At 44.5% G+C, this 25523-nt stretch overlaps 1 protein-coding gene across 2 annotated transcripts; it reads right to left on the bottom strand.

Annotated features, from left to right (window-relative positions):
* Nucleotides 1–1044: 1044 nt before the first annotated feature.
* LOC309354256 (sulfotransferase 1 family member D1-like) lies at nucleotides 1045–20716 on the bottom strand. 2 transcript variants are annotated; one of them, XM_081884365.1, is made up of 9 exons: nucleotides 20486–20716; nucleotides 17776–17931; nucleotides 15394–15542; nucleotides 11594–11719; nucleotides 10359–10456; nucleotides 8451–8577; nucleotides 6258–6355; nucleotides 4809–4989; nucleotides 1045–2413 (listed from the first exon to the last, which is right to left on the bottom strand). In XM_081884365.1, exons 2-9 carry the CDS (start codon nucleotides 17847–17849, stop codon nucleotides 2301–2303), a joined length of 966 nt encoding a protein of 321 aa, XP_081740491.1. In that variant the 5' UTR covers nucleotides 17850–17931; nucleotides 20486–20716; the 3' UTR covers nucleotides 1045–2300. The 2 variants fall into 2 exon arrangements, with proteins under 2 accessions (XP_081740491.1, XP_081740492.1); XM_081884366.1 differs by lacking the exon at nucleotides 17776–17931.
* Between the last annotated feature and the right edge of the window lie 4807 nt (nucleotides 20717–25523).

Here is a 25523-nt window from a genome sequence, read left to right as displayed (position 1 = left end):
TGTCCTCCTGCAGTCTGGTCAAACTCATGCTGGTAGCTTCGAGAATACTGTCCAACCAACTTTGTAACCAGAGCTTCTTCAGTGTATCTGAAGAAGTGTGCATGCACACGAAAGCTCATACCAAGAACTAACTTAGTTGGTCTTTAAGGTGCTACTGGAAGGAATTTTTTTTTGTTTTGTAACCAGAGGTCCAACTGAATAGAATCTGAATCACATGCACCTGCAGCCTCACCTGTTCCAGGCACTCCAGTCTTCCTGTCCTCCTGCAGTCTGGTCAAACTCATGCTGGTAGCTCCGAGAACACTGTCCAACCAACTTTGTAACCAGAGGTTCAACTGAATAGAATCTGAATCACATGCACCACAAGGCCTATGCAGCCTCAACGTAAGATGGCTCCCCAGCCTGGCTTTGCACTGCAAAGTTTGCAGTAGCACATGCAACAAAATGGCGTCCAGCATTCAAAACCCCCTCAGCTTGCATTAACTAGCCACACACAAGGCATGCAAGCTCCACCCCCCAGTCTTTCTTAGACTTCTTATTGGGTGAGCAACACAGCCAAGCAACACAGTTGGAGCCTCCCTCCTCCCTGGCCGGCAGGGAGGGAGGGAGAGGAGCTGCTTCATTTGAAATTTAAGGGACATCATTTGAGGGACATCCATCAATAAGGGACAGCAGTGGGACATGGCGCTGGAATAAGGGACTTCAAATAAGGCACACTTGACAGCTATGGATTGATTAAAGTTGTTGAGCTTTTTTGGGGAGCCACAGTTGTTGAGCTCCCTAAAGAAAGTTAGCAGCACAACAGCTGAGGGTCCAATGACCAACCAGGATTGACCAGGGACACCCCACGAACAACCAGTAGATCGCGATCAACCTGTTGGGCAGACCTGCCCTAAACCATGACATTGAGAAATCACTTCAGGCAAGGAGCCCTTCTGACTGTCTGCTTGAGATGCCGGAACAATGCCTCAGGCCACCAGCGCTGAGGAAATGTTATAGCTGGCCAAGTGTGATGTGCCAAACAGATTAGCAAATATACCGTACTTTGTATGGTAATTACAGAAGCACCTGGTCTGAAAGAGGGAGGACTTTATTGGAAACAAAAGTCAACTAAGCATGGGAAGTGAGAACAAGATAAAGGCCACTCCTTCAGGACTCTCTCTGAAGCAGTTTCATAAAAGTCAGAAGTCCCAGAGGCAGAGCTGTAGTTGGGTCAGGCAGAGAGCCAAAGTCCAGGGGAGCAAGCGTAGATCAGAAAGCACAGAGGCAGGGACTTTGCAAAGGTTAGGTAAGTGGTTAGCTCTGAGGAAGGAGCAGTCCGAGGGACGAGACGCAAGCTGCAGGATTCTTCGTGGCTCTTCTTATTGACGGGTTGTTGAGGAACCTGGCCTGAAGGAATGGTTCTATGAGGCAAACCTATTGGCTCCTCAAGACAACTAAGCTGCTGAGATGCAATGATTTCTTCTGGGCCATTATCTGTGTTACAGAAATTACGGGGGGGGGGCACATCTTTAATGTTACAAATATTATGCCTGAATGTATCCTTTCAACTTGACAGCTCAGGGAAGTTACCTAGCTTTAAAAATAATATAAAATCAACTCCTTTGCCAGTTTCCTCCATTCCAAAGCTATTTTCCCCTTGAAAAAGGACTCCAGGAAGTCCCTAGAGGTGACAATTGCTGGGCTCATTGTTAGCCAAGGGAAGCCAAATCTCATCACCTGACTTGCCTCAGGCTCCAGACATGCAAAGGAACTTCTATTGTACTTTTGGGTGGTGGGTACTTAAGACATATTTGTCTATGCTAATCTTATACCTGAGTCTTGCCCTGCCATGTCTGCTTATGCTAATCTTGTACCAAGGACTTGTCTGGACATGTTTGCCAAGGTTAAACTAGTGTAACCCCTGTCTACCCCTCCCCTTTTGTGACATGTCAGTGATGTAGCAATGATATAGCAATGATGCTGTACAAACTGTGTTCTGGAATATGGTGGGAAAGTTTTAAAAGTCCTTGTCACCCCATCCTCAGGGTTCAAAATTCCTCTTTGAACCTGTTGCTCAATAAACTGATCTACAGCTATTTGTTGGTGGCTGGACTCCTTCCTTTATTCCGCAGGGACCCGCGGGCTCTGCCCGACGAGCTGGGTGACTGAGCAGCCTCACACCTAGATTTTTCCGTAACAATCTGGGTAGTGCTAAAGCACAACAAATCTCAAATTAATCATTGTGGGAGCAGGGCTGAGAGAGGAGAAGCCAGTGGCTTTCACGCCCCCCCCCCCCCGTAGAGAAAAGTGTTTGTCCGTTAGATCTCCATTCGAAAAAGCAAGGTAGATCCCTTCATTTTCTCCGCATAATCCTCATCAAATCTCTCGTTCTGAGCTACGGTGAATTGGTTTTTCCAGTCACCTGCAATCCCTGTGGAGAAGGAAACCAAAAATCACTAGGTGACCATCATAAGGCCTATGTTCTGTTCTGCAGATAACCATCAGCGCTGTAATCATTCTAGCCCAGAGCTGGGTACATTTCAGACCATTGAAATCAAAGTTTTGCGTAGGTTTTGACCCAGATGGCATGGGCACAAACCATTTGCTGGCAGGGTGGGTCAAACAATTCCATTTCCCAGCACTTGAGACAATTTGCTTTTCTTCAGTAGAAGTAGCTAATAATAGCTAACATTAAAGAGCCACGGTTATTTCACTATTATTAGTTTTTAAAAGGGAGGGGGGAAGGAATTGGGAGCAAAGCAATACTTAAAGATTTCACTCACTGCAGGGAATATAAACTGGCATTGGGGAACAACAGACAGCCCTTTCATGGGCATGGTGGCTTTTAAAATGAACTGGTAAGACCTGAAAAGAGGAAGTGTTTAATTTTAAAGCACCGAATTCCTGAAAAGCCTTAAAAATGCTTTGGGCTAGTCTACACTGACCTCGGGCCCCACACTTTCTAGACACAGGTTCACACATTCAAGCTCCATGTCTGAGCACTTCTCTCTTTTTTTTTGCCCAGCCGCTTTCCCCAGGAAAACCCGCTCTTTAACGCTGAATCAGAACAAAGAGCAATTCAGGTCTTCTGTGGATTGCAGTTTTCTCTGATTCAGCAGGAAAGAGCTGGTTTTCGCTAGGAAAGCGCTGGGGCAAAGAAGGAGGAGGAGGAGGAGGAAAGAAAGGGAAGGAAGGAAGGAAGGAAGGAAGGAAGGAAGGAAGGAAGGAAGGAAGGAAGGAAGGAAGGAAGGAAGGGAGCCCCCACCAAAGATGATTGGCAACTCAAATTAATGGAATATGCCAAAATGGCTAAATTAACTGGAAGACTTAGAGATCAAGAAGATGGAAAATATAAAAAAAAGAATGGAAAATGTTTATTGCATATGCACAAAAGCATTGTAAGGAAGTTAATACAGTAGCAGGTTTTTAAAAACACTTGTAATATTAAGGAGAATGTTTAAATTTGGAGATAATTAAAGATAAGGAAATTATTGACATGTATAAATTAAGATAATGACCGCTCCCCGCTTAAAACGGGGGGCACCCTTTGCGTGGACGCGTGCAGCCCCTAGACCTGGAGCGGCTCCAACAGCATAGGCTAGGCTATGCCATCCCTCAGGTGGGATACCTGGAGGTCTCCGCCTACCTCAGTCAGTTGTCCAATCCCACCTGGGGGAAAGAGTTGCCAAGGAGACCAGGCCAGGTAGGGGAGGGATTACCTGCCCACACAAAGGAGGGAGGATTTTACCTGGGAATTCTCACTTGGCTCCAGAGCTTCTCCCACCCTACCCACCCTCAGTCAATGTCTTATGTTGCAGGTTAATTTTCCTCACATGTTTTGCAAGTTAATTTTCTTCACAGGTATGCGGGCGCTGCTACGTTAAGGTCGCTGTTAAAGGGCCAGAAAGGAATTTCCCTGCATTGGCAGGTTTCGCCTTTCCCGTATCAAAACGTCACAACTTTGGCAGTATCAGGCCTTGGGCGGAATCCTTTTGTCCATCTTCCTCTTTGCGGCGGCGATACCAGGGTTCCCCGTTAAAGGGGTTTCTGAAGGGAGGCTTTGACCGTACGCCGGAAGGTCGTCATTGCTCTCCCCTGCGGCGGCGGCGTTACGGGGGCGGCTATCTCTGCTTGAACATATGTTCTCCAGAGCCGGCCCATCCCCCACACACACACTGGATAACCCTGATGCTCCCTAGGTCCCCGGCTGGGGACTGGGGAGGGAGAACGCCCAATGCCTGAGCCAAGGTCTACCCACATTTGAAATTTAATAAAGTTGTGGCCAATTTAATCCCATAGCACGTTGTCTTGAGTCGTTATTCCACATGACGGGGGGACCGCGCAGGATCTGGGGACTCCGCCTGTCCATGCAATATAAAAGAACCAGGGGAGGGAATGGAGGGAAGTTGAGGGTTCTGAGTAATCCCAAAATGTGGATTTAATATTGTGTGAAAATGTTTTATTTTCTATTTTTTTATGTGTGTGCACTTTTATACTTATATAATATTTAATTGCAAAAATTAATTTTAAAAAATTGAAAAAAAATTCACGTGTTGTATACTCGCAAAAAACTATTACATTCATAAATGTAAGTATCTACAGATCCGATGAACAAGAATTCTAACTTTCGTATCTATTGAGAAGTTGAAAATGTGACGTGAAGAAACTCGGCATAATATTAAAATAATCTAAAAGGTGTAAGGATCTTAAATTGCCAATTTCTTAAACTATTGTTCTGTTTTTTTAAAAAAAAAACTCTGGTCCCAATTAACGATTTGTGGGAAGCTGAATGTTGCAAGGTCATGTTGCATATAAAGGAGACTGACCTTTTCTCATGAAAGGTGATACACTGTGGTCCATTTGATCACCTGGTATCATGGTATAGTTTGAAGTGGGGTTCTTCTGCATCTCCTTGAATGACGTATGGTGAAGAATTTTATTCACCACTTCCTCTGACATCTCCTTTCCCAGAAACCGAATCACCTTCTCTACTTCACGCTTGGGGTCCTGCAAAAAGAGAGGCAGCAGATGCTTCCTGACTTTCAGTCTTTTGGGGTGGGATTCATTCCCCTGACCATTAGGTCCAGTCGTGGCCGACTCTGGGGTTGCTGCGCTCATCTCGCTTTACTGGCCGAGGGAGCCGGCGTACAGCTTCCGGGTCATGTGGCCAGCATGACTAAGCCACTTCTGGTGAACCAGAGCAGCGCACGGAAACGCCGTTTACCTTCCCGCTTGAGTGGTACCTATTTATCTACTTGCACTTTGTGCTTTTGAACTGCTAGGTTGGCAGGAGCAGGGACCGAGCAACGGGAGCTCACTCTGTCACAGGGATTCGAACCGCAGACCTTCTGATCGGCAAGTCCCAGGCTCTGTCAGCAAATTCAGGTTTTGACATTATTATCTGATTGGGAGTGCTTACACAACAAACCCAAAAGATCAGACTTTTGGTAATGAGCAAAAATGACTGGGAAAGGCACTAGGACGTGTGGGATAGCACTTTTTTTGAGGCAAGACCATCTCAATTCCTGGGAAACAAATAAGAATAAATGCTCATTAATGTGTCATCTGGAGAACAGTATATCCGGACTGGATCAACTGTTTCTAAGATGAATCTTCATCAGCTGATGGTGAAATTAAGTACATTACATACAACGAATGACAACAAAAATAAAACTGAGCAACTTGCATAATGAAGAAATAATAAATAAGGAATACATACCAAGTAATTTTTTAGAATATCCATACAGGTAAATATAATACTTGTGGATCAGAGCTCGCTAACCAGTGTAGCTAAGTGATGCTGATAAAACCGATGTAAGAACTTATAAAGTTATTCACAGGTGTGTCAAATAACAAATAATTAAGAACAGAATAAGAAAATTTAAAGGTACAGTATATCAAATCTGGCATCACAACGCAAGCTGAAACCATAAAATTATAGACTTTAAATAAAATGCTTCTTGGGCATTGAAAGGCATCCTGTCTGCATCGTGGTGTTCCTCGCCAGTAACTTATTATGTTGACTACTCTTTGGTTATGGACTGACATATTTGGATATTATTTGGAAATTGGAAATTTTGGATGACATTCTGCTACCAACAATAATGCATTTATTACATTTATTAGCTATGTGTTGCAGCTGTATTTGAGCAGATATCTCTGTATTGCAACACAGGGGTTTGTTTTTGTCACTCCCTAAAAAGGAATCAGCAGGAATGCTCAATAAACAGGTTGTCTGGGACCATCGTGCCTTTAGAATCCGAGGATTCACACACCTCCTTCATGTCTTCATAGAAGAGATACAGAATATTAGGGTGGGTCTTCTTCTTCTCCCACCATCCTTTTACATGGTCGTACCAGGATCCAAAAGCCACTATAAGGGTAGGGGGGGAGAGACAGGCAAATGCTTCTTTTAAAACTCAGATTACAAAAAAAGAATGCAGACAGAATATCAATATGAAAAAACACCAATGGTCAAATATCAAAATAAGGCTACTAAGAAGTAAGTCCGATTGAACAAGTGGACCTTGCTTCTGCACGGGCTCTGACTAGATGAGATGGAGGGAGTTCTGCACAATATTTGTTTTCTTTCTTAATTCTTCCAGCTTTGCACATACCACAGAGGCTACCTTTCTATTACAAATATATCACATTTGCTAAACCCCAAGTGTACTATACAGTGGTACCTTGGTTCTCAAACTTAATCCGTTCCGGAAGTCTGTTCCAAAACCAAAGCGTTCCAAAACCAAGGTGTGTTTTCCCATAGAAAGTCATGCAAAATGGATTAATCTGTTCCAGACTTTTAAAAACAACCCCAAAAACAGCAATTTCACATGAATTTTATTATCTAACGAGACCATCGATCCATAAAATGAAAGCAATAATCAATGTACTGTACTATAAAATAAATAAAACAGTATTGTAGATTATAAAAATTACAATTATTTTTTTTTTCTTACCTGCACTGATGATAGTCATTGTTTGGATAGGGGGCTTTTATCCATTTCCACAGTCACACAATCAATCAATCAATCAATCAATAGCTGAACTGGGATCCACACAGTCACAAAAACAAATTAATTGAAAAAGCCTCAAAACCAAAAATGCAAAATAAATAGCAAAAACGAAAGCACCAAATACAAGCTTCAAATATCACCTCAGAACACTGCAATCGGAAACGGAAGCCTGGGTTACAATGGGGGGATGCAAATTAGCAGCGCAACAGAAAACACAGGGGGACTCAAAACTGAGCATGTTTGGCTTCTGAAAGAAGCTTCCGGTTTTGCAGCGTTTGGGTTCCAAGCTGTTTGTGAACTAAGCTGTTTGAAAACCGGGGTACCACTGTATTTTGAATGGCAAATATGTTCAAAGTCACATTCCTAGTTATATGCAGTTCATATCTAGACTTCTGTTCCTGCATATGAGCAGCAGTTGTGTTGAAAGGCCATTATTGTTTTGTGTACCACAGACATTAAGGGCAACTCTATTCTTCAGGCTTTAAGGGGTTCAACAGTCTCCCCCTCCTCTATGGGGGCCTTGGATATTTTTATTCCCTGGTTGGAGGGGGAGGGGGACCCTATTAGACCCTAACAGAGAATGTTTTGGGACCAAAGCACATCCTTCCTTTTAAAACGTGCATCTCTCCCATATGTGAAAGGAAGGAAATTTACAGTGAAAAGGTATCGTAGGCAAAGAGATACTAACCCCTTCCTCAGAGGTGGTTTTTGGGTAGCGCGACTGGGCACTGCAGTGAAGGGGGCACCCCAACAATGCTATGGAATGGAGTGGGGAGGCACCCAATTTGAGCATCGCACAGGGTGCGGCTGAACTCTGAGAGACCAAAGTCTGCCACCACCTTCCTGATTTTCATCCTAAATCACTATACCTCCACTCCTGTCTTCCACATGATGGGAACAGACCTGCCCTTAAGACAGGAGCCTGCCATTTGGCCCTCAACAACAACTTAAGTAAAGGTAAAGGGACCCCTGACCATTAGGTCCAGTCATGGCCGACTCTGGGGTTGCGCGCTCATCTCGCTTTATTGTCCAAGGAAGCCAGCGTACAGCTTCCGGGTCATGTGGCCAGCATAACTAAGCCACTTCTGGCGAACGAGAGCAGCGCACGGAAACACCATTTACCTTCCCGCCAGAGCTGTACCTATTTATCTACTTGCACTTAAGGGTGCTTTCGAACTGCTAGGTGGGCAGGAGCAGGGACTGAGCAATGGGAGCTCACTCTGTCACAGGGATTCGAACCGCCAACCTTCTGATTGGCAAGTCCTAGGCTCAGTGGTTTAACCCACAGCGCCACCCGCGTCCCTCCCAACAACAACTTACCAGACTACAAATCCCAGGATTCTTTGGGGGACACCATGACTGTTTAAGAGGAACAAAACTTTTGCCTAACTAAGGACCAGGAGAAGGTCCACAGGTTGTGCTCAGAAATGAAATGTTCTTTCCAAGTTCTACCTTCACCCGCCACAAATTTCCCGAGAAACTCATCCCAGGTTCCAGGTTCCGGGTGCATCTTTGCCATCTTGTAGAAGTGGTAATAAGAGACAGCTACATCCTTGGCATTCCTGGCCACATAGATCATCTGTAGGAACGAACATTGAGTGTTTCTGTTAACTGCGGATTTGTCCAAATTTGCAAAATGTACATTTGAAAAACTGGTCCTTTTATTGAAAGTCTTAAATTAAAAAAATAAGTTCTATGTTCTGTACACCCCATTCCTCATTCTTAAATAAATTCATAATGAACTTACTAACTTATAAAAAGGTAAGGCTGCATTTTATGGAATGACATTTTACCCAAATTTCAAAAACATTCCCTATCTCTTTCAACACTGGTGCACACTGTCTGTATTGGCAGGCAAGAATGCTCCCTCCATACCTGCGTGAAGTGCCCTGACTATCAAAGTTGACAGATCTGTGAGGTAAATATGGGACCAATACAAATAGTCATTTGCCTCTTTGATACATGATGAAAGATCCCATCTGAAAGGTCCACTAGGTAATTTGGGAAGGTTGATAAGTTGGAGACATTCCAAAACTGGAAGGATATACAATCATCAGACCAAATGAAGAATAAACTAGACCTTGAACCTCCTACACATTCATGCAAATTCTACCTTTCCTAAGTAGGTTTAGCAAAAGTCAACAGTTTGGGACAGGAAAGAACGATTATGAAATATTATTAGATGTCAACAATGTACATAATGAGACAACAGTACACAAATACATAATAAAATGGAATAAAGATATGAAAATTGGAATCTCACAAGATGTATGGCTATTTTTGTTTCAAACAAATGAAAAATCATTTCAGTTCCTCAAGTGCAACATCTTATGAGAATTGTATAAAGATGGCAGTCCAATGGCAGTGGACTCCATGGAAAAGCAAATCCGGAGGTGGGAGATAGATATGTCAAGAACCAAAAGTGGACTAATAATGTATTTCTTATATATACCCTGCGCATCTGGCTAGGTTGCCCAGGCCACTCTGGCAGACTTCCAACAACAATACAGGAACAACCACAGCAAGAACAACATCAATAACGAAAAGCTTCCCAAAACAGGGCTGCCTTCAAATATCTACTGCAATGCGTTCTATGTGGAGCTACCTTTGAAGGTGACCCAGAAACTACAATTAATCCAGAATACGGCAGCTAGACTGGTGACTGGGAGCGGCCGGCAACATCATATAACACCAGTCTTGAAAGACCTGCACTGGCTCCCAGTACGTTACCAAGCACAATTCAAAGTGTTGGTGCTGACCTTTAAAGCCCTAAACGGCCTCAGACCAGTATATCTGAAGGAGCGTCTCCACCTCCATCATTCTGCCCGGACACTGAGGTCCAGCGCTGGGGGCCATCTGGCGGTTCCCTCACTGATAAGCCAAGTTACAGGGAACCAGGCAGTGGGCCTTCTCGGTAGTGGCACCTGCCCTGTGGAACGCCTTCCCATCAAATGTCAAAGAGAAAAATAACTACCAAACATTTAGAAGACATCTAAAGGCAGCCCTGTTCAGGGAAGCTTTTAATGTTTAATAGGTTATTGTATTTTAGTGTTTTTTGGAAGCCGCCCAGAGTGGTTGGGGGAACCCAGCCAGATGGGTGGGGTATAAATAATAAATTATATTATTATTATTATTGCAGTGAGGGAACCACCAGGAGCCTTGGCTCTGAAACTCAGTGTCCGGTCTGAACAATGCGGGTGGAGATGCTCCTTCAGGTATAGTACAGGACTCCTTGATCCTTCAAAGAATCAAATCCAAGGCTGAAGCAAATTCAGAGATGGTTCAGTCAGAATGCGTAGTCAGGCAAAAGTAAGCATTAGCTTCTGTAGTGCATCCTAATGAAAGGCAGATTTATTTTACCTTGCAACCGTTTTCCCAAAAGGACTCAGGGACAAGTTGCACTGGGAGGTGAGTCTTAACTAGTCGCGGAGAAGGTATCTCAGCAAGTTGTTCTACACCTTGAAAACATAGAGAAAATAATTAAAGTGGGCCGGGGACAAAAACATTTGAAAAAATAATTTCTTCTGGCCTGATCTAGAGATGCCCCTGGATTCTTGCACAGGTGGAATTTGTCAGTGAATTTTTCAGGTCTACCCCTGAAGACTTGCCCAGCTAAAATAGGTTATTTACCAAAGACAGAGGCGCTAACATCCCAATACCTGCACACAGCTCACCTGTTACAAGAAGGATACCTGCCTGTTGCTTTTTAAAAAATATATTTTTATTGATTTTTCCATGTATACTTCTTCTAACATTTTTCGTATTTCCACCCTCCTCCCCTGGACTTCCCTCATACTCCCATTTTGCTTCATTTCCATATTGTTCACCCTGCGTATTGTTTCCCAAAGTTTTCCCAATACTTATAGTCTTATTTTTTGTTGTATACAGTTGTGGTTGTTTACTCAAACACTGCCAATGAATCCATTTATTTATGTTGCCTCTTCGTGTAATTTCACTGTATACAAGTTTAACAAAAGTCTTTGTTCTGTCTTGGAAGACAGAAGAAACACCAATGAAAGAACAATGGCCAGGGAAACTTATGGAATATGCAGAACTGGCAGAACTAACAGAAAAACTACATGAAAAGGACAACAAAGACTTTTGGGGAACCATTTTGAAATATACTCGGAGTCGCAAAGTGATTTCATGCTCTTTATTCAGCTCATAGTGGTGAGGAGGAATGAATGAAAGTCCCCTCAAAGTATCTGCTTTACATACATTATTTACACAATGGGCTGCATATGATTGGCTAATTCCAGAATTCTACTGTAAGCCAATCAGGTTGTTGATTCACTTCTATCTGGAGCATGATTGGGTGGTTCCTGCCAACCAATCATACTGCTGCATTGTTCTTGGACCAATCAGACTGCTGCATTCTGAATCCTATTGTTCTAGGACCAATCAGACTGCTGCCTTTTGGATCCTATTGTTCTAGGACCAATCAGACTGCTGCCTTTTGGATCCTATTGTTCTAGGACCAATCAGACGGCTGCAGTTTGGATCCTATTCAATTCAGTACATAACACATTTACAACATATATTTGAAATACTTTATTGTCACTTGTTCAACTTGTTCAATACAGCAAAGGCTTTACCATTAATAATGTCAGGAATAATCAGCTCCATGAAAGGAACACGATTGAAAATGGCGTCTCGTTTACACTTTTCCACATCTGCATCGTTGTAAATCATGTCCAGAATCTCACTGACCCAGGTTGTGCCTGAAAATGTAAATGCATGTGCTAATTAGATAAAATACCCACAGAGTAATATTAGCATAAGGTATCAGCTGGGTTTGTAAAGCCTGTCTTCCCTAAAAGAGGGCAGGTGTTGCGGTGAGACCTGGAGACTGACCTCTTGGTTGTGGGTGGGTATATTGGACAGCCACAGCACCTGATTGGTAGGTCCCTCGTTGCTGGGTTTAATCTGGCCAATAGGGAGCCGTCTAAAGGGGCCAAGGGACCTATATATACCTATGCACGTGACCCACAGCTTCCTCTTTCGGCTCGTGCATCGGAACACCCACCCATCTCTCCCTATATTTAGGGCATTTTGCGCTTGAACTTGCTATGCCGTCGTGTGTCGTGTGTCATCTGTCGTTGGGACAGGGGCATGGCAGGAATTTCTCCACTTGGCTGATTGGCTGTTGCCATTTGGGTTTCGCTTGCCACGTAGCAAATCGTCACAACTTGTAAGGTTGAGGATAGGCTCTGTTTCAGGTGATTGGGATGGGAGAACGGTCTCGCCTCCCTATGTGAAGGGTATTCCGTTAATGGAATCCAGGGACTCAATTTGGTTTGGTCAACCCCCAAGAGGGGGTTGTGCCCATGCCTGAGTCCAAGGGAGCATCTGGGGAGTGGACATAGTCCGTTCCCAGTCTTTCCACCTACCTCAGGTGTTCACCCTTGGCTGACCTATGATAGAGCTCTGGGTCAGCGCTACCTGCAAGGGTACAGGGGGCTAGTTGAACCAGAGCCTATGCAACCAGTCACTTTCTGTTACCAATAAAGTTGTGGCCTGAATTCTGCCAAAAACCAAAACTAAAATTTGAGTCAAATGAGTGTTTATTTAGGGGGGAGGTCACTGGGTCTGAACACACAAAATGGGTATAGATTGCTGACACCGCACACAAGTTTAAAAGAGAGTCCCTTAAAACCAGCTGACTAATACAGAAAAGGAATACAGAAAAATTGGTTTTAATTCAAACTGAAAACAGAACTCAGCTTCCTGTGAAGCTTAGCTATCGTTAAAAACAAAGAAAGAAACAAAATCTATCCTTTAGAGTTGTGAAGATATGCTTGAAGCTTCCTGTGAAATTCCTCTGAAGTTGTCCTCTGATGACGGTATAAATTCTGGTGCAGAATTCAGTGGCCAGGTTACTCACCAGGGCAAGATGGTTTGAGCATATAGTTGTGAGCATTAAATGCCCATTTGCAGATAGTAAACTCAGACCTTTACAACAGAATGCAGCAATCTTGCTTCGACTGCGCTGGCTGCCAGTTAGTTTCCAGGCCCAATTCAATACGCTGGTTTTGACCTATTAAAGCCTTAAAATGGCTCATGGCCGCAATACTTCAAGGACCTCTTCCGCCCATATTAACTGACTCGGCTCCTACATTCATCATCTGCGGCCTTTTTTCATGTGCCTCCTCCATGAGAGGGTGGCAAGATAAGAAAAGGCCTTCTCTGAGGTGGCCCCCTGTTTGTGGAATGTTCTACCCCCAGGGAGGCTCGCCTGGCACCTTTGTAACATATCTTTAGGCACCAGGCAAAAACATTCCTCTTCTAGCAGGCCCTTGTTAAATTAAACAATCTAGGGACTTTTAAGGGACGCGGGTGGCGCTGTGGGTTAAACCACAGAGCCTAGGGCTTGCCGATCAGAAGCTCGGTGGTTCAAATCCCCACGACGGGGTGAGCTCGGTCCCTGTTCCTGCCAACCTAGCAGTTCAAAAGCACGTCAAAGTGCAAGTAGATAAATAGGTACCGCTCCAGCAGGAAGGTAAACGGCATTTCCGTGCGCTGCTCTGGTTTGCCAGAAGCGGCTGTGTCATGCTGGCCACATGACCCGGAAGCTGTACGCCAGCTCCCTCGGCCAGTAAAGCAAGATGAGCGCCGCAACCCCAGAATCGGCCATGACTGGACCTAATGGTCAGGGGTCCCTTTACCTTTACCTTTTAGGGACTTTTAATCTGGAGGCTGGCATTGGTTTTGTTTGTAACTATGCTTTGCAGGTGCTGACCTTTAAAGCCCTAAACGGCCTCGGTCCTGTATACCTAAAGGAGCGTCTCCACCCCCATCATTCAGCCCGGATGCTGAGGTCCAGCTCCAAGGGCCTTCTGGTGGTTCCCTCTGAGGGCCTTCTTGGTAGTGGCACCCGCCCTGTGGAACGCCCTCCCTTCAGATGCCAAGGAAATAAGCAGCTATCCTATTTTTAAAAGACATCTGAAGGCAGCATAGCTGTCATTTTTTTCCTTTTCTTGCGAGGAATCCTATTCGGAATAAGGGAATTTCCCTTTAAAAAGGGGAAACGACAGCTATGAAAGGGAGCCCTGTTTAGGGAAGTTTTTAATTTTTAATGCTGTATTGTTTTTAACACTTGATTGCGAGCCGCCCAGAGTGGCTGGAGGAACTCAGCCAGATGGGAGTGGAAAAAATATATTATTATTATTATTATTATTATTATTATTATTATTATTATTATTATCATCATCATCATCATCATTTTATATTGTAAACTGCCCTGTGAACCTCCGATGAAGAGTGGCATAAAAACCCTAACTTACTTTGGGAGGCCGTGTTTGTCCACCCACAGCCCTGGTGTCATTTACTGGAAACAGAACTTGGAGCTTGAACTAGATCTGGAAGCTAGAATCTGAATGGCAACAGGAAGAAAGCTGATGTTGCACATCCCTATTCTTTTTTTATGTCAGAATAAATCTCTGGCATGAGCACAAATAGTCCCAGCATCAGGCCATAGCTGTCAACTTAACAGATTTGAAAATAAGGGACCAGCAACCTCAAAAATAAGGGATCAGCAGCCAAAATAAGGGATTTTCCAAGCACAGGTAGGTTCAACTTCTGAGCCCCTCCGAGTCAAAGGCAGAAAGCCCAGCAGCCAAACGAAGCCTCAAGCGGTGGTTCCCACAGCGCAGCAACCCAGCAAAGGGGATGCAGCAAGGAAAACAACCGTCACCTCTCCGCTGGGAAGCGCTGAGCAAAGGCGAGTCCCCAGGCAACGCGGCCGATTTGATCGGCACAAGGCATGCAAGCTCTACCCCCCAGTCGTTCTTAGACTCCTTATTGGGTGAGCAACACAGCCAAGCAACCCAGTTAGAGCCTCCCTCCTCCCTGGCCAGCAGGGAGGGAGGGAGAGGAGCTGCTTCCTTTGAAACCCGGGAAATTTAAGGGACATCATCAATAAGGGACAGCAGCGGGACACAGCGCTCGGATAAGGGACTTTCCCGCCAAATAAGGGACGGTTGACAGCTATGCATCAGGCCATAAGGTCTGCTATTCCAAACCCCAGAGCCCCTGACAATTAACATAACTTTGGCACAAAAGAAGAAGCTGTCATCCAGCAAGGGATTCTTAGAGATGAATCCAATGGGAGAAGACAGCTCCACATGGCATGGAAGTGGCCTTGCCTGGTCATCATGAGTACCATGGGAGAAGATGTAGCAGTCTGACAATTGCCCGTCACATATTCTCATTTGACATGGCAATCTCACAAACACTGCCAGGATTCCTGGCAGAAGTGCATATTTTTCAAGCAACATTTTGCAGCGTGTAACTAGACTGAATCCCACTCCTGTAGATGTCCCAATTCCCTGCAACAAATAAGTTGTGCGTTCTATACATTAAACAAAAATCCAGGGAAGCCCTTAGGCATAGGCACCTGATTTTGGGTAGGTGGCAATCAGAAGATCATCTTTCTTGGCCTGGAAGTTCTCCACCTGGCTCCATGCCTCAGCGATGCTCCAGAACAAGGCAACACCATGAACATCTACCAGTTGCCGCCTGAAGATACCTTCATTCGACGCCATCCTGTGGCAAGGAAGAAGAGGAAGAAGTAGCAAACAGCAACAGCTTACATGTGTATGAAGCCTTCTTTTTTTATTGATTTCAGTAATGGACATATTGCATATTCCAAAACTATCTAAAACACAGCAACATAGCAGTGGTGCGACATAGACAATTTTATTCTGTTATCAGTGAAAGAAACGGGCTTGAAACGTATCGGTAACTCGTCTCCCAATTACATAGGTGTTTTGAATTGTGGAAATTAGAGCACAGTATTGATTTTATCAATGAGAGCTGGACCATAAAGAAGGCTGATCGCCAAAGAATTAATGCTTTCGAATTAGGGTGCTGGAGGAGACTCTGGAGAGTCCCATGGACTGCAAGAAGATCAAACCTCTCAATTCTTAAGGAAATCAGCCCTGAGTGCTCACTGGAAGGACAGGTCCTGAAGCTGAGGCTCCAATACTTTGGCCACCTCATGAGAAGAGAAGACTCCCTGGAAAAGACCCTGATGTTGGGAAAGATGGAGGGCACAAGGAGAAGGGACGACAGAGGACAAGATGGTTGGACAGTGTTCTCGAAGCTACCAGCATGAGTTTGACCAAACTGCGGGAGGCAGTGGAAGACAGGAGTGCCTGGCGTGCTCTGGTCCAGGGGGTCACGAAGAGTCGGACACAACTAAAGAGTCGGACATGACTAAACGACTAAACAACAACAATTGATTTTATGGTTTTTCACAGCCAAAGGTACACCTTAGTTATGAAATCCTTTGTTGGCATTACACAGAAGGATTATCTGCAATGAATACGTCCCACCGAATAGAAAAGAAAACCATTGTGATGTAAAGAATATTATGGAGTTGAAATCCCTAGCAGCTGTGAATAATCTTGTGCACAGAAATCCAGCAGACTCATACTTTGTGGTGGCTTAAGGTGCCCTTCATAATGTCAGGAGGTGTTGGTTTCCACTGACATCATTGTTTACTTAATGATAGGAGAGGACCCTGGAGATTAGCACACTCCAGAAGCGGCACATTAATGAGACTCTCAGCTATGGCAAGCTTTTATTAATCCATGTTTACAACCGCCCATGGAATTTGGGCAAGGGGAATTTCACAAATTATATGGAGGCAAACCCCTGGATTTGCCACCAAAGGTACACCCAGAGCAACAACCAACCAAACTCCTTGGTTAGAGGCCTTCTTTAAATACCGCTCCCATGTCAAGTGGCCTTAAAACTTATAATAAAGGCTTTGTAATTGCAGGGTTATAAAAAACAAAAACAAAATAAGCTTCTGGGCTGCTTGAACCTCTGCCCATTTGAGGACCGGACTCGATAAGACATGGGAGATTTGTGAATAGACTCTTCTGATATCTTGTTTGTTTAGAAATGTCAGTAACAGCAACGAGGTTATTTGGATTAGGGATATGGCTCTGGGAAAGCTGAACTTTAATTTCTGCCCCAGGTGTCGCCACCACTTCTTAAATCCCCCCACAACTGCTACTTGCAGAGGCAAAAGAAACAGGTAGCCAGTGGCCCCCCAGAAGTTATGGAATGCCAGCTGCCATCAGCCTTGGCAAGCATGGCCAATGGCCAGGGAGCTGTGGTTCAGCAACATCTGGGGAGTCACAATTTCCTCAGCTCTGTTCTAGGAGAATGGCTGGATTATTTCCAGAGGTGAGAACTGTTAAATTGTGGGTGAACATATCAGACGACACAGTGATTCTTCAAACAACTCTTGTTTATTCACAGGCCAGACCAGAACTGAACTGAAGGGTTCAGCCAGCCTGCTTATACTCCAGGACATTGACTCTTATAGAACATTACAGGTTGCTAGATTCCTGATTTCAGTTCTTTCATGTAAAAGACTTCATGGAATGTTGCATGACTATTAAAAATCCAGTAAACTCTATGCACCATCTTTATCTTCACGGTACATCTAGAGATTGTAAGTAATGTGAAGGAGATTATGCGTTGAAATATTTTGGTTGATATTTTAGATTGTAAAATGCTATTTTATCTATTGATTTGTTTTACCTTGTGGGCTTATAGCCAAATAAAGTATTATCTATCTATCTATCTGCTTATATAGAGCTCTAGTACAACGTAACTGTAACAACTTTCTGTAACTATCCAATCACTGAACGTCACTTTCAATCCCTTATTTGCATGTGTGGACCTGAACTATCTACAGTATCCCCATGCTGGCCCAGGGTGAGAACTTCACTACATAACAAGAACAGAAATTGACACCAACCGTTCTGAAATTACACTACCAATTTGTCTTTCCTCTCTCCAAAGTTGGCGGTGCTGGCTTCTACTTGTCCCCATGCCATATCATGGATATCATTGCAGCAGTGCTGGGGAGCAGCTCCTGTGTGGAGCAAGAAAACGAGCCCCATACGTAGGGAACCTGCCCAAAATGCATACTTCAAAAGAAATTATTTCTGTGTCGCAGAAGTACAAAATGTAACACCTGAATTGCCAGAAATCAGGCACACACCTCAACTGCTTCTCTCCCACACCTCTGTTGTGCTCATGTGGAGATCAAACCTGTGGGGATTATCTCTTGCATAACGATGTTATCCAATGCTGTTTTATCCCCTTGTTCAAGGAGAGCAAGTTACGCCGCGTACACACGGTACATTTAAAACATATTATTTCTTGCAAAGAATCATGGGAGCTGTAAGTTGCCCCTCACAGAGCTACAATTCCCAGCATGCCTAGCAAACAACATGAGGGGGGGGGGAATAAAGTGCATTAATGCAAAAGGTAAAGGACCCCGGACGGTTAAGTCCAGTCAAAGGAGAATATGGGGTTGCGGCGCTCATCTCGCTTTCAGGTCGAGGGAGCTGACGTTTGTCCACAGACAGCTTTCCGGGTCATGTGGCCAGCAGGACTAAACCGCTTCTGGCACAATGGAACACGGTGACTGAAACCAGAGTGCACAGAAATGCCAGTTACCTTCCTGCCACATTGGTACCTATTTATCTACTTGCACCGTTGTGCTTTCAAACTGCTAGGTTGGCAGGAGCTGGGACAGAGCAATGGGAGCTCACCCTGTCACAGGGATTCAAACCACCAACCTTCCACCGTATGGACCGTACGGACACCGTAACGGCAACCAGAGTGTGAGTTTTGCATGATGCAGGAAAGGGCCAGATCCTTGGGTTTTTCATATTTTGAATGCGCCCGCCCCTGCACCACCTCCCTACCCCGAACTGCTGACGGCATACATGTCCTCTTTTTTGCTTTTCAAAATATGGCAGCCCTACTCATTCCTTCACCATAATCTCACCTCTATATGTGAAGAAATAGCAAGAAGGGAGGCTGTGCGGATAGGGGCATAGACCAGGAAGACCTTAATTAAAATCTCTGCTTGGCCCAAAGGTTGTTGAGTGATCTTGGACCAGTCATCATTTCTCAGTCTAACCTACCTTACATAGTTGTTTTGTGATAATCCTAACCCTGGGTTTCTCGCCGTAAGGGTGGGATAAAAACGTAACACATTAAATAAAGCCATGCCTTATTCCTGCAAGCCTATTCAAGTTATTCCCATAATGTTGAACTCAGCCAATATGCTTTACTCGCAACTGGAGCTTTAAAGGCACTCCTGACCGCTAAGTCCAGTCACAGACGACTCTGGAGTTGCAGCGCTCATCTCGCTTTACTGGCCAAGGGAGTCGGCGATTGTCCACAGACAGCTTCCGGGTCACATGGCCAGCATGACTAAGCCGCTTCTAGTGAACCAGAGCAGCGCACGGAAACGCCGCCGGAGCGGTACCTATTTATCTACTTGCACTTGACATGCATTTGAACTGCTGGGTTGGCAGGAGCAGGGACCGAGCAACGGGAGCTCACCCCATCGCGGGGTTTAGAACTGCCAACCTTCTGATTGGCAAGCCCAAGAGGCTCAGTGGTTTAGACCACAGCGCCACCCGCGCTCAATTGATAGGAAATTGATAGGAAAGCTGTCATTGCCCTGACGACAGATGAAAAACTGTGGGTGGAGACAGGGCTGGAGTTAGGTTTGATGAGTTACTGAAGGTAATGGGGCCCTTTATATGTCCAGCTGTCATTTGTCAACAACAAATTGTCCCTGTTTTTTGTTGTTGAATATATGCTATATGGTAACTTATGGACCTAATAGGTATCTAAAGCCATTTGCACATAACAAAATATGTATTTTATCGAAGTAATTGTTGAACTGAAATACAATTAATAAGAAGTATATTAATAGTGAAATACAGTTAAGAAGAAGTATATTAACAGTGATAGTGATATTTTAGGGAGCAGGCGGGGCCCATTGCTTACATCATAGGAGCCTACACAACACAAAACACTGTTGCTGTATGGAGGTTTTATTTTATTTGTTTTTTATCTTATATTTTGGAAATGTACATCCAGGTTTTTTTTCCTTTAATTTTTTTGGGCCCCCCTAAGAGAGTGGGGCCCTAAGCTATAGCTTGTTTAGCTTATACGTAAATCTAGCACTGGGTGGAGAGAGTAAGCTCTACAGTGCTAGAGTCTTGCACCATCAGCCTTAAGGAGATGATCATGAGTAAGATATAGATGGTGATACAGACAAAAATAACTCACTGTCTCCATGACTAAACTGGTGAGTAAACAGTTGTTTGGGAAACGACATGCCCGCTACTATGAATTTGTGTTGTCATCGATATCTAGATGGAACCTGTTTCTAAAGCCACTTTCAGCTGAGTTGCAGCCACATAAGCCTAGCCTCTCCTCTAGTGGCAACCACCCTCCAATCCCCAGAAAGAGCCGGACAGAAAGGGCCCCTCGATGGCAAAACCTCCTGTAGTCTTGTTCCACAGAAAATGAGCAAATATCGTTACCCTTCAATCAAATCTCCTTCTGAGTGGTGCCTTCAAGAGAGCCCTGCAGGGCTGCACTGAAGGAGCTTGAAGCACCTGCCGGTAATTTCATTACAAAAGAAGCTTGCTTACCTGTAGTTAGTTTAGTGCTGTAAGATGGCACTAATGTATGGTGTACTCAAAGTGCAGTACGGTTTGGTAGCTGATCTGAAGCCACAATTCCAACTCCTTGAAGCCTTTGTGAGCGAACTTGTTGCTTTTGCCCTCCGTGCTGCCTCTCAGCCAGGCGTCAGATCGCATAGACTTTTCTCTCAAACAGGTTGCACTGCTCTAGCGGTAGATTTCGATGTTCTCAGGAGAAGCTGGCTTAAACACGGAAATAAAAAGCTTTATGACTGCAGTGTAAAGGTGCCTATAGAGGGGTTTTTTAATGGAGGGGGTGTTTCCTATGACATAGTCCAAACTCGTATCACACTGATAACAAAAGCCTTGAGAACGAATAAAAGGAACAGGGAGCTTTAATTCATGAAGTAATCTGAGCAAATGCTTGCATGGGCACAACCGCCGGACATTTCTCCATATAATATTTCATATTTATAAGTTTGCCCTTCTGACTGTGCTCGTCCAGGAGCATTAGAGACCATTGGAGTGTCTGGAGGCGGTTGGAGGATGGATGGCGGCTAACAGATTGAGGTTGAATCCTGAAAAGACAGAAGTACTTCTTTTTGGGGGGACAGGAGGCGGGCGGGTGTGGAGGACTCCCTGGTCCTGAATGGGGTAACTGTGCCCCTGAAGGACCAGGTGCGCAGCCTGGGAGTCATTTGGACTCACAGCTGTCCATGGAGGTCAATTCTATGTCCATGGCAGCTGTTTACCAGCTCCATCTGGTACGCAGGCTGAGACCCTATCTGCCTGCAGACTGTCTCACCAGAGTGGTACATGCTCTGGTTATCTCCCATTTGGACTACTGCAATGCGCTCTACATGGGGCTACCTTTGAAGGTGACCCAGAAACTGCAACTAATCCAGAATGCGGCAGCTAGACTGGTGACTGGGAGTGGCTACCGAGACCATATAACACCAGTATTGAAAGACCTACACTGGCTCCCAGTACATTTCTGTGTTGGTGCTGACCTTTAAAGCCCTAAATGGCCTCGGTCCAGTATACCTGAAGGAGCATCTCCACCTCCATTGTTCTGCCAGGACACTGAGGTCCAGCGCCGAGGGCCTTCTGGCGGTTCCCTCACTGAGAGAAGCCAAGTTACAGGGAACCAGGGCCTTCTTGGTAGTGGCACCCGCCCTGTGGAACACCCTCCCACCAGATGTCAAAGAGAAAAATAACTGCCAAACCTTTAGAAGACATCTGAAGGCAGCCCTGTTTAGGGAAGCTTTTAATGTTTAATAGGTTATTGTATTTTATTGTTTTGTTGGAAGCCGCCCAGAGTGGCTGGGGAAACCCAGCCAGATGGACGGGGTATAAATAATAAATGATGATGGTGATGATGATGAAGCTAAGAGAAAGGGGAGACACTTTGTGTTTGTTCTGCTTGCAGTCTTCCGACCGGAAATAAACCTCCAGTGTTTATTCTAATCACAAGCAGCCAAAACACTTCTCCATTCCCAACCATTCTGTAACTGAAAGAAAGAATGTGACAGAGAGGGAAGAGAAAATAGGAATTAACAGAAAAAGGAGGGAAGGAAAAAATAACACAAAGAAGGCAAGCCGGCAAATTTAGGGAAATGAAAAAGACCGCAAGAGAACAAGAAAAACAGAGGCGCCTGGAAAAGAATGGGGGTATAAAGGGATGCCCCCCTCCAGTTATTTGGGGGAAATATATTCTCTCCCTCCCTTAACCTATAATTGAGTGCTGATTCCCTTCGTGAACAAATCATAGCTATGAATCTGAGCCCGCCCCCCCCCCATTATATATTTTGTGACTAGAATTTGCCCTCTGTTACAAAATGGCCATTTCCCCATAAATATATATTGAATATTCTGTTTATAAGGGTCGATGGAGGAACTTCACAAAATGGCTGTACAAAAATTACAGAGTTGTGGCCTCTGAGCCATGTATTATTTACAACACTGTCTGGAACAGGGTCTAAAGACACAAACTTATTAATAGCAATGTGCTGTCCTTCAGTTTGTCTGGGAACGTGGTGCATCCTTGCCAGAGTAGTTTAGTCCATTAAGTCCTACAGTCTTGTTGGGCTTAGTGGAAGGAGGTGTCATCTCAGTCTGAGAATCTCTCCCAGATGCTGCCTTGATTGCACTGAACTTCCATTGTCAGGGAACTGCCATCGGAGCCAGAGGCGAAGGCAAGGCTCCCAAGCGATGCTGGAGAAGGGCCCAGCAGGGAGAGAAGGGAGCTCATCGGCTGGGGAAGGAAATCAGCGTAACACCAGGGATAAAGGGGGACAGATGGGGGAATCGGCGAGGGGGCTCCAGGACTCCTCGCCAGAGACCAGCGGGGAGAGCACGGGTCCTCCGCTGCCCACACCCTCCCTGCGCAGAAGACTTCCGCGCAGGGAGAGTAGGAGGGGACTTGGCGTCAAAGAACTTCTTTGCTGGAAGAGGTTCAAGAAACGCCCACTGACGGATTCTGCTAGCGACTGAAACAGCCACGAAGTGGCAGAGTTTGGAGAAAATGAAGGATAAAGTGCGAGACTGGTTACACTATGCTCAGATTAAAGAAGTCTTTAAAAATGATAAAAAGTTAGGGTTCCAGGTGGAGAAATCGAAGTTGGAAACAGAACTGTTAGAACCTAAGACTAAGGTACTTTCAAGAATGTATAACTTGCTGCTGAAATGGAATACACAAGATGAAATGGTTAAATCGGCTATGATAAAGTGGGCACAGGATATTGGGCATAACATTATGTTTGAGGATTGGGAAAAGTTGTGGACCACAGGGCTGAACTTCACTGCATGTAATGCTCTGAAGGAAAATGTAATGAAAATGATATATAGATGGTACATGACCCCAGTTAAACTTGCCAAAATATACCATTCATCTGATAATAAATGTTGGAAATGTAAAGAAAATGAAGGAACATTCTTTCACCTCTGGTGGACTTGCCCTAAAGTGAAGGCCTTCTGGGAAATGATATACAATGAGCTGAAAAAGGTATTTAGGTATACCTTTACCAAGAAACCAGAGGCTTTCCTTTTGGGTATTGTTGGCCAGAAGGTGTTAAAGAAGGACCGAACATTTTTCATGTATGCAACAACGGCAGCAAGAATACTCATCGCTAAGAACTGGAAAACCCAAGATCTACCCACACTGGAAGAGTGGCAGATGCAGCTGATGGACTACATGCAACTGGCCGAGATGACTGGCAGAATCCGAGACCTGGGAGAAGAGAGGGTTGAAGAAGACTGGAAGAAATTTAAAATTTATCTACAAAGATATTGTGATTTGGTTGAATGTTAAGAAGGATGCTAGATCATAAATAATCGCCCACCACTAAATTAGATCTGAATTTGACGATAAGAGAGATTAAAGAAAGTATAAACTCTTTTTAGGAGAATTGTCAGATTGTATTTAAATAAGTGGATATAAGATTGTAAACAAGATGATAATTTGCTTGGAAAAATTTTTCTACAATGGAAGTGGGAGCGGGAGACGTGAGGGAGTCCAAAGAAGTGAAGAAAGTATGTTATATAAGTAAAGCTGTTTACTATTTATGTATTTGTATTCAAAAAATCTTAATAAATATTTATAAAAAAATATATATTTGAGGGGGCTGCCCCCGGCATTGCCCCCCCCCAAAAAAAGAAACAGCCACGAAGTGAAGGGCTGTCCAGACAGAAAAGGTTTAACCAGGCAACCTAGCCAGGAGTGGTGGCAACTTACGCACGAGCAACCCCTTTAACCATTACATCCATGATATGAGTCAATTGCAAGGATTAGTTCTCCAGCATAGGTGAAAGCCAAAACAAACCTTGACAAAGAAGAGGGAAGATCAAGGAATCCTGGAAACCGTAGTATGATGCAGGAGCAAATATTATAATTGAGGAAAGCACCCAGCAAACTCCCATTTGGAAGGGAAGAAGGTAAAAATAATAATACTTTTTTGAGGTTTTTTTACAAAAAGTTCCATGCGAAACCCAAATGCTCCTTGCTTTCTGATTTGTAATTGGCCCTAATGAATATATAATAGGCTGTTTGAATTACCTATTTTTCTGTGTATAAGACGCCCCCCTGTATAAGATGCCCCTTACTTTTGGGGACCCCAAATTTAGAAAATGGACATATGCACAATCCGTGTATAAGATGCCCCCAGATTTTCAACCTTATTTTAAAGTAAAAGAAACCTAGTCTTATACACGGAAAAGTACGGTATATACGAAGATGCTGGCAAGTTCTTGCACTTCCCAGGTATGTTTTATGTGACCCCAGTGCCAGACTTGCAAGATAAGCCTCGGCAGTAAAGTGTACAAGAGTATTAAGAGTTATGTAAGTTACCGGTGGAAATCAATGAGAAAGGATTAAGCGTGTCAACTATGGCCTCTAGTGTTCAATGGAAGGAAAGGCATACATGGTCACACGGCACAGTAAATGCCTTGCAGCCGTTCCAAAGCATCCAACTCATCTCCATTGATAAATCAGGGGAAACAGCAGCATGCAACTGACATATGAACGGCCCTTCTGGATCAGACGCTGTGGGTTAAACCACAGAGCCTAGGACTTGCCAATCAGAAGGTCGGCGGTTCGAATCGCCGCGACAAGGTGACCTCCCGTTGCTCGGTCCCTGCTCCTGCCAACCTAGCAGTTCGAAAGCATGTCAAAGTGCAAGTAGATAAATAGGTACCACTCCGGCAGGAAGGTAAACGGCGAATGCTGCTCTGGTTCGCCAGAAGCGGCTTAGTCATGCTGGCCACATGACCCGGAAGCTGTACGCCGGCTCCCTCGGCCAGTAAGCGAGATGAACGCTGCAACCCCAGAGTCGGTCACGACTGGACCTAATGGTCAGGGGTCCCTTTACCCTTTTACTTACATATAAGCTCCCATTGTGAGCTTATATGTAAGTAGTTGTGAGCTCCCGTTGCTCGGTCCCAGCTCCTGCCAACCTAGCAATTTGAAAGCACGCCAGTGCAAGTAGATAAATAGGTACCACTCCTATTAATCTTTCAGCGTTTCCATAGTGGGAATGCTGTTTTCTTTTAA

The sequence above is a fragment of the Podarcis melisellensis genome, assembly GCF_964234715.1.
Source record: "Podarcis melisellensis genome assembly, chromosome: 13".
Lineage (NCBI taxonomy): Eukaryota > Metazoa > Chordata > Lepidosauria > Squamata > Lacertidae > Podarcis > Podarcis melisellensis.
Note: the sequence above shows the minus strand (reverse complement) of the source record. Positions and strands in the feature narration are given on the sequence as shown.